This window comes from Mobula hypostoma, chromosome 2, assembly GCF_963921235.1.
Source record: "Mobula hypostoma chromosome 2, sMobHyp1.1, whole genome shotgun sequence".
NCBI lineage: Eukaryota > Metazoa > Chordata > Chondrichthyes > Myliobatiformes > Myliobatidae > Mobula > Mobula hypostoma.
This window is the reverse complement of record NC_086098.1, coordinates 164,105,645-164,118,284: the sequence shown is the minus strand read 5'-3', so window position 1 is coordinate 164,118,284 and position 12,640 is coordinate 164,105,645. Positions and strand designations below refer to the sequence as shown.

The 12,640-nt window shown below is 49.6% G+C and overlaps 1 protein-coding gene across 1 annotated transcript in view; it reads left to right on the top strand.

Annotated features, from left to right (window-relative positions):
* Positions 1-3,210: 3,210 nt before the first annotated feature.
* The window catches only part of LOC134357713 (alpha-1-syntrophin-like), a 28,319-nt gene continuing 18,889 nt past the window's right edge, over positions 3,211-12,640 (top strand). Inside the window, exon 1 of the mRNA XM_063069337.1 lies at positions 3,211-3,953. Within this exon, the coding sequence (XP_062925407.1) occupies positions 3,521-3,953 (433 nt within the window). The 5' untranslated portion in view covers positions 3,211-3,520. The remainder of the gene's footprint in view (positions 3,954-12,640) is intronic.

The following is a 12,640-nucleotide window of genomic DNA, read 5'->3' as shown; positions in this document are numbered from 1 at the left end:
GACTCTCCTTCCTGATGGGGTTGCCATGTTCTGGTGAAGGGTCTCGGCCTGACACTTTGACTGTTTATTCCGCTCCATAGATGCTTCTGAGTTCCACCAGCATTTTGTGTGTGGTGCACTGGATTTCCAGCATCCACAGAATCTCGTGTTTGTGTTCATCCAATTCTACTGTATTTCCTTGTTTTCCTGTGAGTGCCCACAAGAAAATGACACTTGAAGGTAGTATATGGTGACATGTACCTACTTTGATAATAAATTTCCTTTGGGTTTATTCACCTTGTGTTTCCCAGATTTGACTGGACATTGGGAAGAAGCTGTTTTCAGTTGGCAGCACAGGTGTACTTCTGCCACCTCCTGAGTGAGCTGTTCAATGATCTATCCAAATCAGGGGTTCCCAACATTTTTTATGCCAATAACCACTACCATCAGCCAAGCGATGCAGGCACCCCAGGTTAGGACATCAAAGTCAATGGTCTGTGGACTGGGCTTGCCCTAGAGGGACGTCTCACATCTATGTGCTCATCCTAGTATGGGTGAGTCTGACAGAAAAGACTTTGTTTAATTTGGCATATTCAACGCAGACATTTAGGCTGAATGCCCTCTTCTGTGATATGCTTTTCTGTTACATTTAAGTGACCTGCTGATAAATTGTAACTTTTACATTGTGTGCTTGTTATGCACCATGTCGATGCGATCATGGTATGTGTTTGTTTATTTAGTAGTTATTTATTTCAAGATTCAGGTTGGTAACATGTGACTAATTAACATAATAACCTGTACGTCTCTGGAATGTGGGAGAAAAGCAGAGCATCCGGAAGAAACCCATACGGTCACGGGAGAAATTATAAACTGCTCCGTATGTCAGAGGAGTCTGGACAAGGAGATGGGAAAGAGACTACAGAACATCATGATTTAGATAGGGAAAGATAGCAGGAAGCTTGACTAAATCACTAATACTAGTATGAAGTGGTTTTGCTGAATGGCCTGCTTCTCTCTTCTATATCCAGTGTAATCCAGGGACCACATTCCAACTAACAAGACTTGGCCATGGGCACTAGCCTCCCTATTGTTGAGGACGTTTTCAAGAAGGCAGCATCCATCATGAAGGACCCTCATCACCCAGGACATGCCCTCTTCTCATTGCTACCATTGGGGGGAGGTACAGGAGCCTGAAGACACGTCTTTTTCCATCAGATTTCTGAATGGTCCATGAAGACTACCTCACTATTTCCCGGGGGGGGGGGAGTTCACCCTAGTTATTTATTTTTATATATTATTGTAATTTATAATGATTTTTATGCATTGCACTATACTGCTGCTGCAAAACAACAAATTTCTCGATATATGTGAGTGATAATAAACCTGATTCTGAAAGATTTGGAGTATGGGTTATCAATAACTTTAGGGACTTTAAGAGACATGAATGTGAGGAAAATGGAAGGGTAAGGACATTCTGAAGGCAGAGGGGATTAGTTGCGTTGTCCATTTGATTACTGATGTAATTGGTTCAGCACAACATTGTGGGCCGAAGGGCCTGTCCTGTACTGTTCTATGTCACATATACACAATGTTCCCTCTGTGTGGAACAACCATTGATCTGAGCAGGAAATTTTGCACGGCCTGAAAAGTGCAGCACTTTAAATGTTATTTTTTGTAATATACATACTATGAATATTTAAAATAAAATAGAAAAATCACACATTTTTGATTTTATTTATTAATTGAAGGGTATAATTAAATACAGTATAAAAAAGGAAATCATTTAAATTTGCTGTGCAGCAACAAAGGCTACCGTATGTGCGTGGGGGCATTTCAGTTACTGCGTGGCCGCACCCGCGCTGCCGAAGGGGAACGGTGCGTACGCACATGGGACCAGCTTAACTGGGCACATTGACTAAGGGCCCGTTTCTGTTTATGACTAATCCAGGGACTGCCTATACTTATCGGAGGCTTTCTGCCCCACCACTCTCTTCTTCACAATAATCGTTTTTACACTTTTCTGCAGAGAGAAAGATTGCAGTTTCCCTGGTCCTCTGAATGGCCTTGCTGGAAAGTTGGAAAGGTTTGCTCGTTTGTCCTGGACTCCGTCATCAGCGATGTTTCTCCATCTCTCTGCTCATCTTATCCTCATGGTTCAGTTCGCTGGCCCCCCTCCCTGGGGATGAAGAGCCCTTTCAGAAACTAACCCTGCTTTCTGAGATTACCACCAGGAGATGATAGACTAGTGCAGATCAAGGCTGATGGATAGCGATCAGCGTGACCTCACCGACTGGACTCAAGGGGCCGAAGATCCTCCCCCATTCCTGCAGAGAAACAAGGTACAGGTGTTGGCCACTGGGTTCTGCAACTCTCCCCATTCATTGAGAAGTGACAATCGTTCTAGCTGTGCAGGCCTGGTCCTTATAGTAGATCAGAAATGGTTCAAATTTTTACAAGGACTGGCTTCAGTTCCGCACGTGACTCGGTGGAGCTGGGTGTAGTGTGAGGCGGCAGCGTATTGTTTCTGACTGGATGGACCAGACCAGACTGTGGTAACCCGATAAATCGCCCCGCACGTTAATGTACAGAGCCCAACTATCCACTGGCAATCTCACCCAGACCTCTACAATGGAGCTGGTGGCGGGTTTCAGACACTGGAGGATGCCAGAGACGAGGTGGGAGGACGGGACACAGGGATGGAAGGGACAGGGCAGCGCGATACAGAGAGTACCGAGGACGGAACGGGGGTGGGGTAGGAGACAGGCGGATGAGATGGAAGAGGGGGTACAGGGGAAAGTGGTGGTTGGCACCTGTAGTTTCACTAGCGGAAGGTTCGCCTCCCGTGGCAGCCGAGACATCAGACGGCCTCCGTGAGAGTAGCGGTGAGGGAGCGCCACATCGTGGGACAAGAGCTGCTGAGGGAGCGCCACTAAGGGAAGAAATTTTTCTGAGGGTGCGGTCCTTCAGATGGGCAGAGCATTCGGATGGTGATTTCGCGTTCTCTGCTCTAGTTGAGGACAAGGGGCGGTTTGCCTTGGTACCATGTCGAAATTTTTATAGCGATCGTTTTGCAAACTGAAATTCAGCGATTCTATAGCAGGCGCGGGGCTCAGGAGTCCCGACTAAACTGAACAGGTGGAGTCTTTGGCACTGGACCCCTCTGCAGCTGCCGAGGCTCCGAGCTCAGGAGGGGTGGGGTGAGTTAGGGATGGTGGGGGGGGGGGAGGAGGGAGGCGGTGGCGGAATAGCGCTGGGAATCTCGGAGTTCGGAACTCGGGGAGAAAATCGTCCGAGGTTTGGATAAGAAAGAAACTTGCAGAAAGTTTTGAACAAGTTTCCGAAAGTTTCGAACGAGTTCGGAAAGAGTTGGGAAAAAGTTGTCCAAAGTTGAAGAAAAGTTGTGGGGAAGTTTCGGGCAGCGGCAGCGGGCCCTTTAACGGTGGGCGGGCCGGTGCCGAATAACGAGAGGAGGGTCTCAGATCGCCGTCCCGGGCCCGGACACATACTGTAAACGGACACTCTGACCTTGCCCGGCGCTGCGATGGTGCTGCGGAGCGGGCTGCTGGAGGTGCGGAGCCCCGAGCCCGAGCGCTGGCGGCGGCTCCTCGCTTCCCTGTCCGAGGAGTCGCTACGCCTGAGCCCGGCCGGAGGGGCGGGTAGCCCCGTGCTCAGCAACGGCGAGCCGGAGCCCGAACCGCCGGGCCCTGAGGCGGAGCCCGGCTCCGGCCGCAAGCGCACGGTGCGCATCGTGAAGCAGGAGTCGGGCGGCCTGGGCATTAGCATCAAGGGCGGCCGCGAGAACCACATGCCCATCCTCATCTCCAAGATTTTCCAGGGCCTCGCCGCCGAGCACAGCCGCCAGCTCTTCGTAGGCGACGCCATCCTGTCGGTGAACGGCACCGATCTGCGGGACGTCACCCATGACCAGGCCGTGCAGGCGCTGAAGAAAACAGGCAAGGAGGTGGTGTTGGAAGGTGAGGGGAGGTGAAGAGAGACCCCCGATGGTGAGGGGGATGAGACCCCAGAGGTACGGGGTGGGGTGTGGGGGGAATGTCCCGGGGGTGAACTGAGAGGCGAAGAGACCCCGGGGGTGGGAGATAACCCATGGATGGAGAGACCCAAGGGATGAGAGAATGAGAGAGACCCATAAGGCTGAGGGGTAGGGGAGACATAGGTGGGTGGAGGGACTCAGGAGGAGTGGATAGAATGGGGGTGGGGGGCTGGCAAGAGAAGCTGGTGCACTTGGGGTGGGGACCCAACGTTAGAAGGCTGTAGCTATCCTGGGGAACTGGCCCCGCGTGATGAGAAATAGGCGGAAAACTGGAGGAAGACACCATGGTGGGAGAAGCTGTGGGTGGGGGGGAGGGTCGCAGAACGTAGACCCTGGCAGGGGAAGCTGAGGCAAGTCTGGGGGAAGGCCCTGGGGTCAGGGGAGGTGAGACCCCAGTGAGGGGGGATGACCCCCCCAATTGAGAGGCTGGGAGGGGGAATGGGGGGAAGACAAGATGGAGAGAGGGAGGAGTCTTGGGGGGTGAGATGTGGGTCATGAGAGAAAGGGGGAGGGTAAGAGATCAGGTGGGGGTGAGGGAAGGGAGCAGTGTTGTGGGGAGATCCAGGTGATAGGAGACAGTGAGTTAGTTCCCTCCTGTCAGTGGTGGGAAGGGTGCGATGGGGAGTCTCTGGGTGGGAAGGGTGCGATGGGGAGTCTCTGGGTGGGAGGGGTATTTGGTGATATTCTGCCCCCCCCCCCCCAACCAGCACCCCAGAACAGAATGCCCTCATCGATTATTTTTATTCGTTCTGTTTAGTCAGCAGCTATGGGTAATCAACACTCTGGTCCAACAGTTGCTCACTCCGGTCCGGATGTGTGGTTCATTTCCTGATGTGGGGAGGGTCAATGAGGTGGAGTTGCTCTCCTGCCTGTCCTGTCCTTGTCCCTCACGGTGTGTGTGCCTGTGGACCGCGTTGGTCGCGTCCCCACTGCGCGTAGTTAGTGTTGGCCTGGTTTCAGGGAAGCACAAATGTGAACTGTTACGGATAATTGTGTGTCCCTGTGGCGGGGGGGGCGGGTGGCTACACCTGTGGCTGTCATTCACGGTAAAATAGAATGGTTTCACAATGATCTGTGGTTATGACAACGGGGTGGGTAGGCTCACGTTTGGAGAGCCTGTGGGTGGGGAGAATAGCCTGTGAAGGAAAAGCCATTTCGGCCCATCGAGTCTGTACTGACCATTAACTACTTGGTGTTGGCACTAAGACGTATATTAAAGTAGTAGCATAAAAGAGTGAAAAAGGAAAAGAAATGGCGAGGTTTTGTTCTTCTTTCAGAAGTAACAGAGGGCACAACTGAGCAGGAAATGCTGTCAAAGGGCATTTACAAGGCAAATTGTTTGTAGAGGTGCCTGGACTGCGAGGCCAGGCGGGAGGTGAGGGGTGAAGCAGATGCAGGGATGGTTGACAGGTGTTCAGACAGACACGTGCAGGAGTACACAGATCATGTACAAGCAAAGGGGACCAGGTTGTATTAGCAGGGTGGTCAGCACAGATACTGTGAGCTGAAGGATCCTTTCTAGTGCTGTACTGTTGTACGCAGTGAGGAAGGTAAATGGTCTTTTGATCTTTATCGTGATAGGACTGGAGGTTTAAAAGCTGTCGAGATTTATTGAGGAGCCTTGTTGAGCGCATACCTGAATGTAGTGTATATGGATTTCAGCAAGGCATTTGACAAGGTACCCCACGCAAGGCTTATTGAGAAAGTAAGGAGGCATGGGATCCAAGGGAACATTGCTTTGTGGACCCAGAACTGCTTGTCCACAGAAGGCAAAGAATAGTTGTGGACGGGTCATATTCTGCATGGAGGTCAGTGACCAGAGGTGTGCCTCGGGGATCTGTTCTGGGGCCCCTACTCTTTGTGATTTTTATAAATGACTTGGATGAGGAAGTGGAGGGATGGGTTAGTAAATTTGTTGATGACACAAAGATTAGGAGTGTTGTGGATGGTGTGGAGGGCTGTCAGGGGTTACAACGGGATATCGATAGGATGCAAAACTGGGCTGAGAAGTGGCAGATGGAGTTCAACCCAGATAAGTGTGAGGTGGTTCATTTTGGTAGGTCACATATGACAGAATATAGATTCTAGGCAGTGTGGAGGATCAGAGGGATCTTGGGGTCTGAGTCCATAGGACACTCAAAGCTGCTGCGCAGGTTGACTCTGTGGTTAAGAAAGCATATGGTGTATTGGCCTTCATTAATCATGGGATGAGTGTAAGAGCCCAGAGGTAATATTACAGCTATATAGGACACTGGTCAGACCCCACTTGGAGTACTGTGCTCAGTTCTGGTTGCCTCACTACAGGAAGATGTAGAAGCCATAGAAAGGGTGCAGAGGAGATTTATAAGGATGTTGCCTGGATTGGGGAGCATGCCTTATGAGAATAGGTTGAGTTAACCTAGCCTTTTTTCCTTGGAGCAACAGAGGATGAGAGGTGACCTGACTGAGGTATATAAGATGATGAGGCATTGATCGTGTGGATAGTCAGAGGCTTTTTCCCAGGGCTGAAATGGCTGCCACAAGAAGGCACAGTTTTAAGGTGCTTGGAAGTAGGTACAGAGGAGATGTCGGGGGTAAGTTATTTATGTAGAGAGTGGTGAGTGTGTGGAATGGGCTGCCGCGACAGTGGTGGAGGTGAATACGATGGGGTCTTTTAAGAGACTCCTGGACAGGTACATGGAGCTCAGAAAAATAGAGGGCTGTGGGTAACATTGGGTAATTTCTGAGATAAGGACATGTTTGGCACAGCTTTGTGGGCTGAAAGGCCTGTATTATGCTGTAGGTGTTCTATGTTACTTGGTCACCTTGTATAAAGCTGGCAATAGAGGCAGTCCAGAAGGGTTGTGTGTGAGCTGTCTGCACACTGGGCTTTAGAGAGCAGTGGAGATGTTGGTGGCCCCCCATTCCCTGTCCCTGGTGGCTGGCAAAGCTCCACGATTGGACCCTCAGTCTGTGTGAGGAAGGTTCCCCTGAGCAGTCAGATTTCCACCTCTCATCCCGGTCCCCCACCCCCGGAGGAAAAGTTTAACCCACTGGCCAGGGGTTGTGGAGAAACCTCAAGCAGAGATGAAGCTCCAGACAGGCTAGGCAGCCGAGGGGTTTGAATGAGTAAAGAGAGATGATTCCCTCTCCCGTGGCCATAGTTAGGATAGGTGAAAGGCTGGCAAAACTGGAATTTGATTGTAGAAGAGAGCAGGTGCTAGACATGACAAATTTGGGGTTACAGAATGGAATTGGCACAGGGAGCAGCATTGAAATGGCAACCTCTGGTTGTCATTGGGGCAGGGGTGGGTTTCTTTGACAACACACTTGGAATGTTGTGTTCAGTTCTGGTTGCCTCATTATACGAAGGATGTGGAAGCTTTAGAGAGGGTGCAGAGGAGATTGACCAGGATGCTGCCTGGATTAGAGAGGGTGCAGAGGAGATTGACCAGGATGCTGCCTGGATTAGAGAGGGTGCAGAGGAGATTGACCAGGATGCTGCCTGGATTAGAGAGGGTGCAGAGGAGATTCACTAGGATACTGCCTGGATTAGAGAGGGTGCAGAGGAGATTGACCAGGATGCTGCCCGGATTAGAGAGGGTGCAGAGGAGATTGACCAGGATGCTGCCCGGATTAGAGAGGGTGCAGAGGAAATTGACCAGGATGCTGCCTGGATTAGAGAGGGTGCAGAGGAGATTCACTAGGATACTGCCTGGATTAGAGAGGGTGCAGAGGAGATTGACCAGGATGCTGCCCGGATTAGAGAGGGTGCAGAGGAAATTGACCAGGATGCTGTCTGGATTAGAGAGGGTGCAGAGGAGATTGACCAGGATGCTGCCCGGATTAGAGAGGGTGCAGAGGAAATTGACCAGGATGCTGCCTGGATTAGAGAGGGTGCAGAGGAGATTTACCAGGATGCTGCCTGGATTAGAGAGGGTGCAGAGGAGATTGACCAGGATGCTTCCTGGATTAGAGAGGGTGCAGAGGAGATTGACCAGGATGCTGCCCGGATTAGAGAGGGTGCAGAGGAAATTGACCAGGATGCTGTCTGGATTAGAGAGGGTGCAGAGGAGATTGACCAGGATGCTGCCTGGATTAGAGAGGGTGCAGAGGAGATTCACTAGGATACTGCCTGGATTAGAGAGGGTGCAGAGGAGATTGACCAGGATGCTGCCCGGATTAGAGAGGGTGCAGAGGAGATTGACCAGGATGCTGCCCGGATTAGAGAGGGTGCAGAGGAAATTGACCAGGATGCTGTCTGGATTAGAGAGGGTGCAGAGGAGATTTACCAGGATGCTGCCTGGATTAGAGAACATGTTTGGTGAGGATATGTGAGTGAGCTCAGGATTTTTCCACTATCTATGCCACTGGATGCTGATTCTGACTGAAATACCTTCTCCACTCCTGTGCCAGCACCAGTGTCCAGAGAGAGGTACCAGCAAGAATGTGGAGGGATGGGATGGACCAGAGCTGTGACCAGTCCCAGAAATTAGCAGAAAACCTCGGGTGGGTGGGATGCGTCTGAACTGGTGATAGAAAGGTCAAGAACGTGGACCACCCTTGATCTGTATGGCCAGACAACCTGTGGAACAGGTCCACCTAAACCTGAGACAACCTCAACAGCTCTGTGAGGGGCCAGGACCGTGTGGCAACCTTCATCAGAATCTTCCCCAACACAATCGGAGCCTATGGGAGGGATGGCCTGGGGCTGAAAGGGTTAACGTAGCGCCAGGTACATGGGCTGAGTTCGTGTTCCCTTAGGTTTACGGGATCAATAGATGGATCCATCGGATGAAAATCCCACAGCACATCCTTGGACTATGCTGGTCATTGATGCAAAACTTTACATTTTACTGGATGTTTCGATGTACACGTGAGAAACAAAGCTAGTCTTCAATTGTTATGTGGGCAGTCCAAACATCCCTGAAGTATAGGATGCTGGTCTTCAATAGGACACTGGAGCAGGGAGCTTCCATTGCAGATGTATAGAACTTTGGAATCCGAATCATTTTTAATATCACTGGCATACATCATGAAATTTGTTGTTTTGTGGCAGCAGTACATTACAATATACAATAAGTAAACTGTAAAACTATAAATTACTATTTTTAAAAATATTAAACAAGTAGAACAAAAGGGCAAAAAAAATGTGTGGTACTGTTCCTGAGTTCATTGTCTGTTCAGAAATCTGATGGTGGAGGGGAAGAATCGGTTCCTGAAACATTGAGTGTGTGTTGTCAGGCTCCTGTACCACTTCCTTGATGGTAGCAATGAGAAGAGGGCATGTCCTGGGTGTTAGATGCCACCTTTTTGAGGTGTCCATGATGGAGCCGGCTGAATTTACAACTTCCTGCAGCTTTTTCCAATCCTGTGTCGTGGCCCCTCCATACCACACGGTGATGCAACCGATCAGAATGCTTTCCACAGTACGTCTGTGGAAATTTGCTCAAGTCTTTGGTGGTGACATACCAAATTGGTTGGGCTACAGCTGGGGTACTGTGCACAACTCTGGCCACTACGTCATTGGAAGGATGTGATCCCATTGCAGAGAATGTTCCCTGGGATATTGCCTCAGGCTATACTCAGGTTGGAGGAACAACACCTCATATACCGTCTGGGTAGTCTCCAGCCCCTTGGTATGAACATAGAATTCTCCAACTTCCAGTAATTCCCTCCCCCTCCCTTCCTCTATCCCTATTTCACTCTGCCCCCTCCCTCCAGCTGTCTATCACCTTCCTCATGGTTCCGCCTCCTTCTACTACCCATTGTGTTTTCCCCTATTCTCTCTTCACCTTTCCTGCCTATCACCTCCCTGCTTCCCCTCCCCCCACCCCTTTATCTTTCCCTTACTGGTTTTTCACCTGGAACCTACCAGCCTTCTCCTTCCCACCCTCTCCCCACCTTCTTTATAGGGCCTCTGCCCCTCCCTCTTCAGTCCTGACGAAGGGTTTTGCCCTGAAACGTTGACTGATCATTTCCACGGATGCTGCCCGACCTGCTGAGTTCCTCCAGCGTGTTGTGAGTGTTGCTTTGACCCCAGCATCTGCAGAGTATTTTGTGTTAGGGATCAGGGAAGCCTAGTTCAATTTCAAATTTAATTGTCATTCAACCATGCATGAATATCCATGAAAAGTGTTACCCTGGGGACTTTATTACTGTTATAGGCAACAGTCCCAACAGTTACACACAGCACAAGGCACAAGTAGCACATAAATGGCAGCAAGCACATACAAGATATTTGTAAAATATAGTCACATTCAAATATAAAGTCCAAGTCCCTGAGTCCACGAATGTCGCAGCAACCTGGGGTCGAACACAATACTGTACAACCTGTCGTCTGCTGAGCAAACACCAGGGGGCAGCACCAACTCCACCTCTCTTCTGGGTGGCTGTAAACAGACAGTACCACAGCATGAGGTCGAGCCCTCGTTGTGACTGAAGCCGTGTATCTTCCCCACCATTTGCCCCTGTTCTCCATCAGTAAATCAGTGAATTGGACAGTTGTCAGGGGATGTTAATGCTCTGGTCAGGACAAAGGAGATGTTACAGGTATAGGTAGCTGGGGTTAAGAGAGAATCCTTTGAGTATACATAGTGTTTGAGTACACGAGGTAAATTAAGAGGGCAAAAAGAGGTCAAGAGATACCTTTGCCAGATAAGGTAAAGGGATTTAATGTGTATGATTGAATTTTTTGAGGATGTGACTGAACACATTGATGAAGGTAGAGCAGTAGATGTAGTGTATATGGATTTCAGCAAGGCATTTGACAAGGTACCCCATGCAAGGCTTATTGAGAAAGTAAGGAGGCATGGGATCCAAGGGGACATTGCTTTGTGGATCCAGAACTGGCTTGCCCACAGAAGGCAAAGAGTGGTTGTAGACGGGTCATTTTCTGCATGGAGGCTGGTGCCTCAGGAATCTGTTCTGGGACCCCTACTCTTCGTGATTTTTTATAAATAACCTAGATGAGGAAGTGGAGGGATGGGTTAGTAAATTTGCTGATGACACAAAGGTTGAGGTGATGTGGATAGTGTGGAGGGCTGTCAGAGGAACATTGATAGGATGCAAAAGTGGGTTGAGAAGTGGCAGATGGAGTTCAACCCAGATAAGTGTGAGGTGGTTCATTTTGGTAGGTCAAATATGATGGCAGAATATAGTATTAATAGTAAGACTGCTGGCAGTGTGGAGAATCAGAGGGATCTTGGGGTCCGAGTCCATAGGACACTCAAAGCTGTTGCACAAGATGACTCTGTGGTTAAGAAAGCATATGGTGCATTGGCCTTCATTAATCGTGGAATTGAGTTTAAGAGCCAAGAGGTAATGTTACAGCTATATAGGACCCTGGTCAGACCCCACTTGGGAGTACTGTGCTCAGTTCTGGTCTCCTCACTACAGGAAGATGTGGAAGCCATAGAAAGGGTGCAGGGGAGATTTACAAGGATGTTGCCTGGATTGGGGAGTATGCCTTATGAGAATAGATTGAGCCTTTTCTCCTTGGAGCGATGGAGGGTGAGAGGTGAGGGGTGACCTGATAGAGATATCAGGTGTATAAGATGATGAGAGGCATTGATAGTGTGGATAGTCAGAGACTTTTTCCCCAGGGCTGAAATGGCTGGCATGAGAGGGCACAGTTTTAAGGTGCTTGGAAGTAGGTACAGAGGAGATGTCAGGGGTAAGTTTTTTACGCAGAGAGTGGTGAGTGCGTGGAATGGGCTGCTGGTGACAGTGGTGGAGGCGGATGCAATAGGGTCTTTTAAGACACTCCTGGATAGGTACGTGGAGCTTAGAGAAATAGAGGGCTATGGGTAACCCTAGGTAATTTCTATGGTAAGGACATCTTAGGCACAGCTTTGGGCCGAAGGGCCTGTATTGTGCTGTAGGTTTTCTATGTTTCTATGATGAAAATGTGTAACCAGGAACAGAATCTGTGGAATTCATTGCCACAGATGGTTATGGAAGCCAAGTCATTGGGGATATTTAAAATATTTAAAGCAGAGGTTGATTGGTTCTTGATTAATCAGGGTGTTAATGGTTGTGGGGAGAAGGCAGAAGAATGAGTTTGAGAGGGATAATAATTCAGCCATAATGGAACAACAGTACAGACATGTTGGGCCAAATGGCCTGATTCTGATCCTATGTCTCATGGTCTAATCGAGGAAAGGGTGGGAGGCTCACAGGTGATGTGGGGTAACTGTGGACGCTGGATAACTGTAAAAACTGCAAGTTTCACTGATCCAGTTCAGTTTAGAACTGTTTAAAAAACGACGATTATTTATGGTAACCCAAAACCCACTAGATTGTCATTAAAAGCCGCCTAATTCACAACTGACCATCGAGGAAGATCAGTCTTCTTTACCCACTCTGGGAGATGTACCTCCAGACCTCAGTATGGTCCCTTCACTCCGTCCCCCGAAATCCTCAGTGACCCTCTGTCCTAGGGCAGTTACGGATGGGGTCTGTCTGGCAGAGGGTGCCCTTGTCCTGGGAATGAAGGTAAGATGCTTCTCTGAGCTCTGCGGTGGGTGGGGAGGGGGAAAACACTGGCTACGGGGTGTGGATCTTGAGAAGAGAGAATTCACCTCCTGCTCAGCTTCAGAATATATGTCCTGTAATTCCATCGCGGGTCAC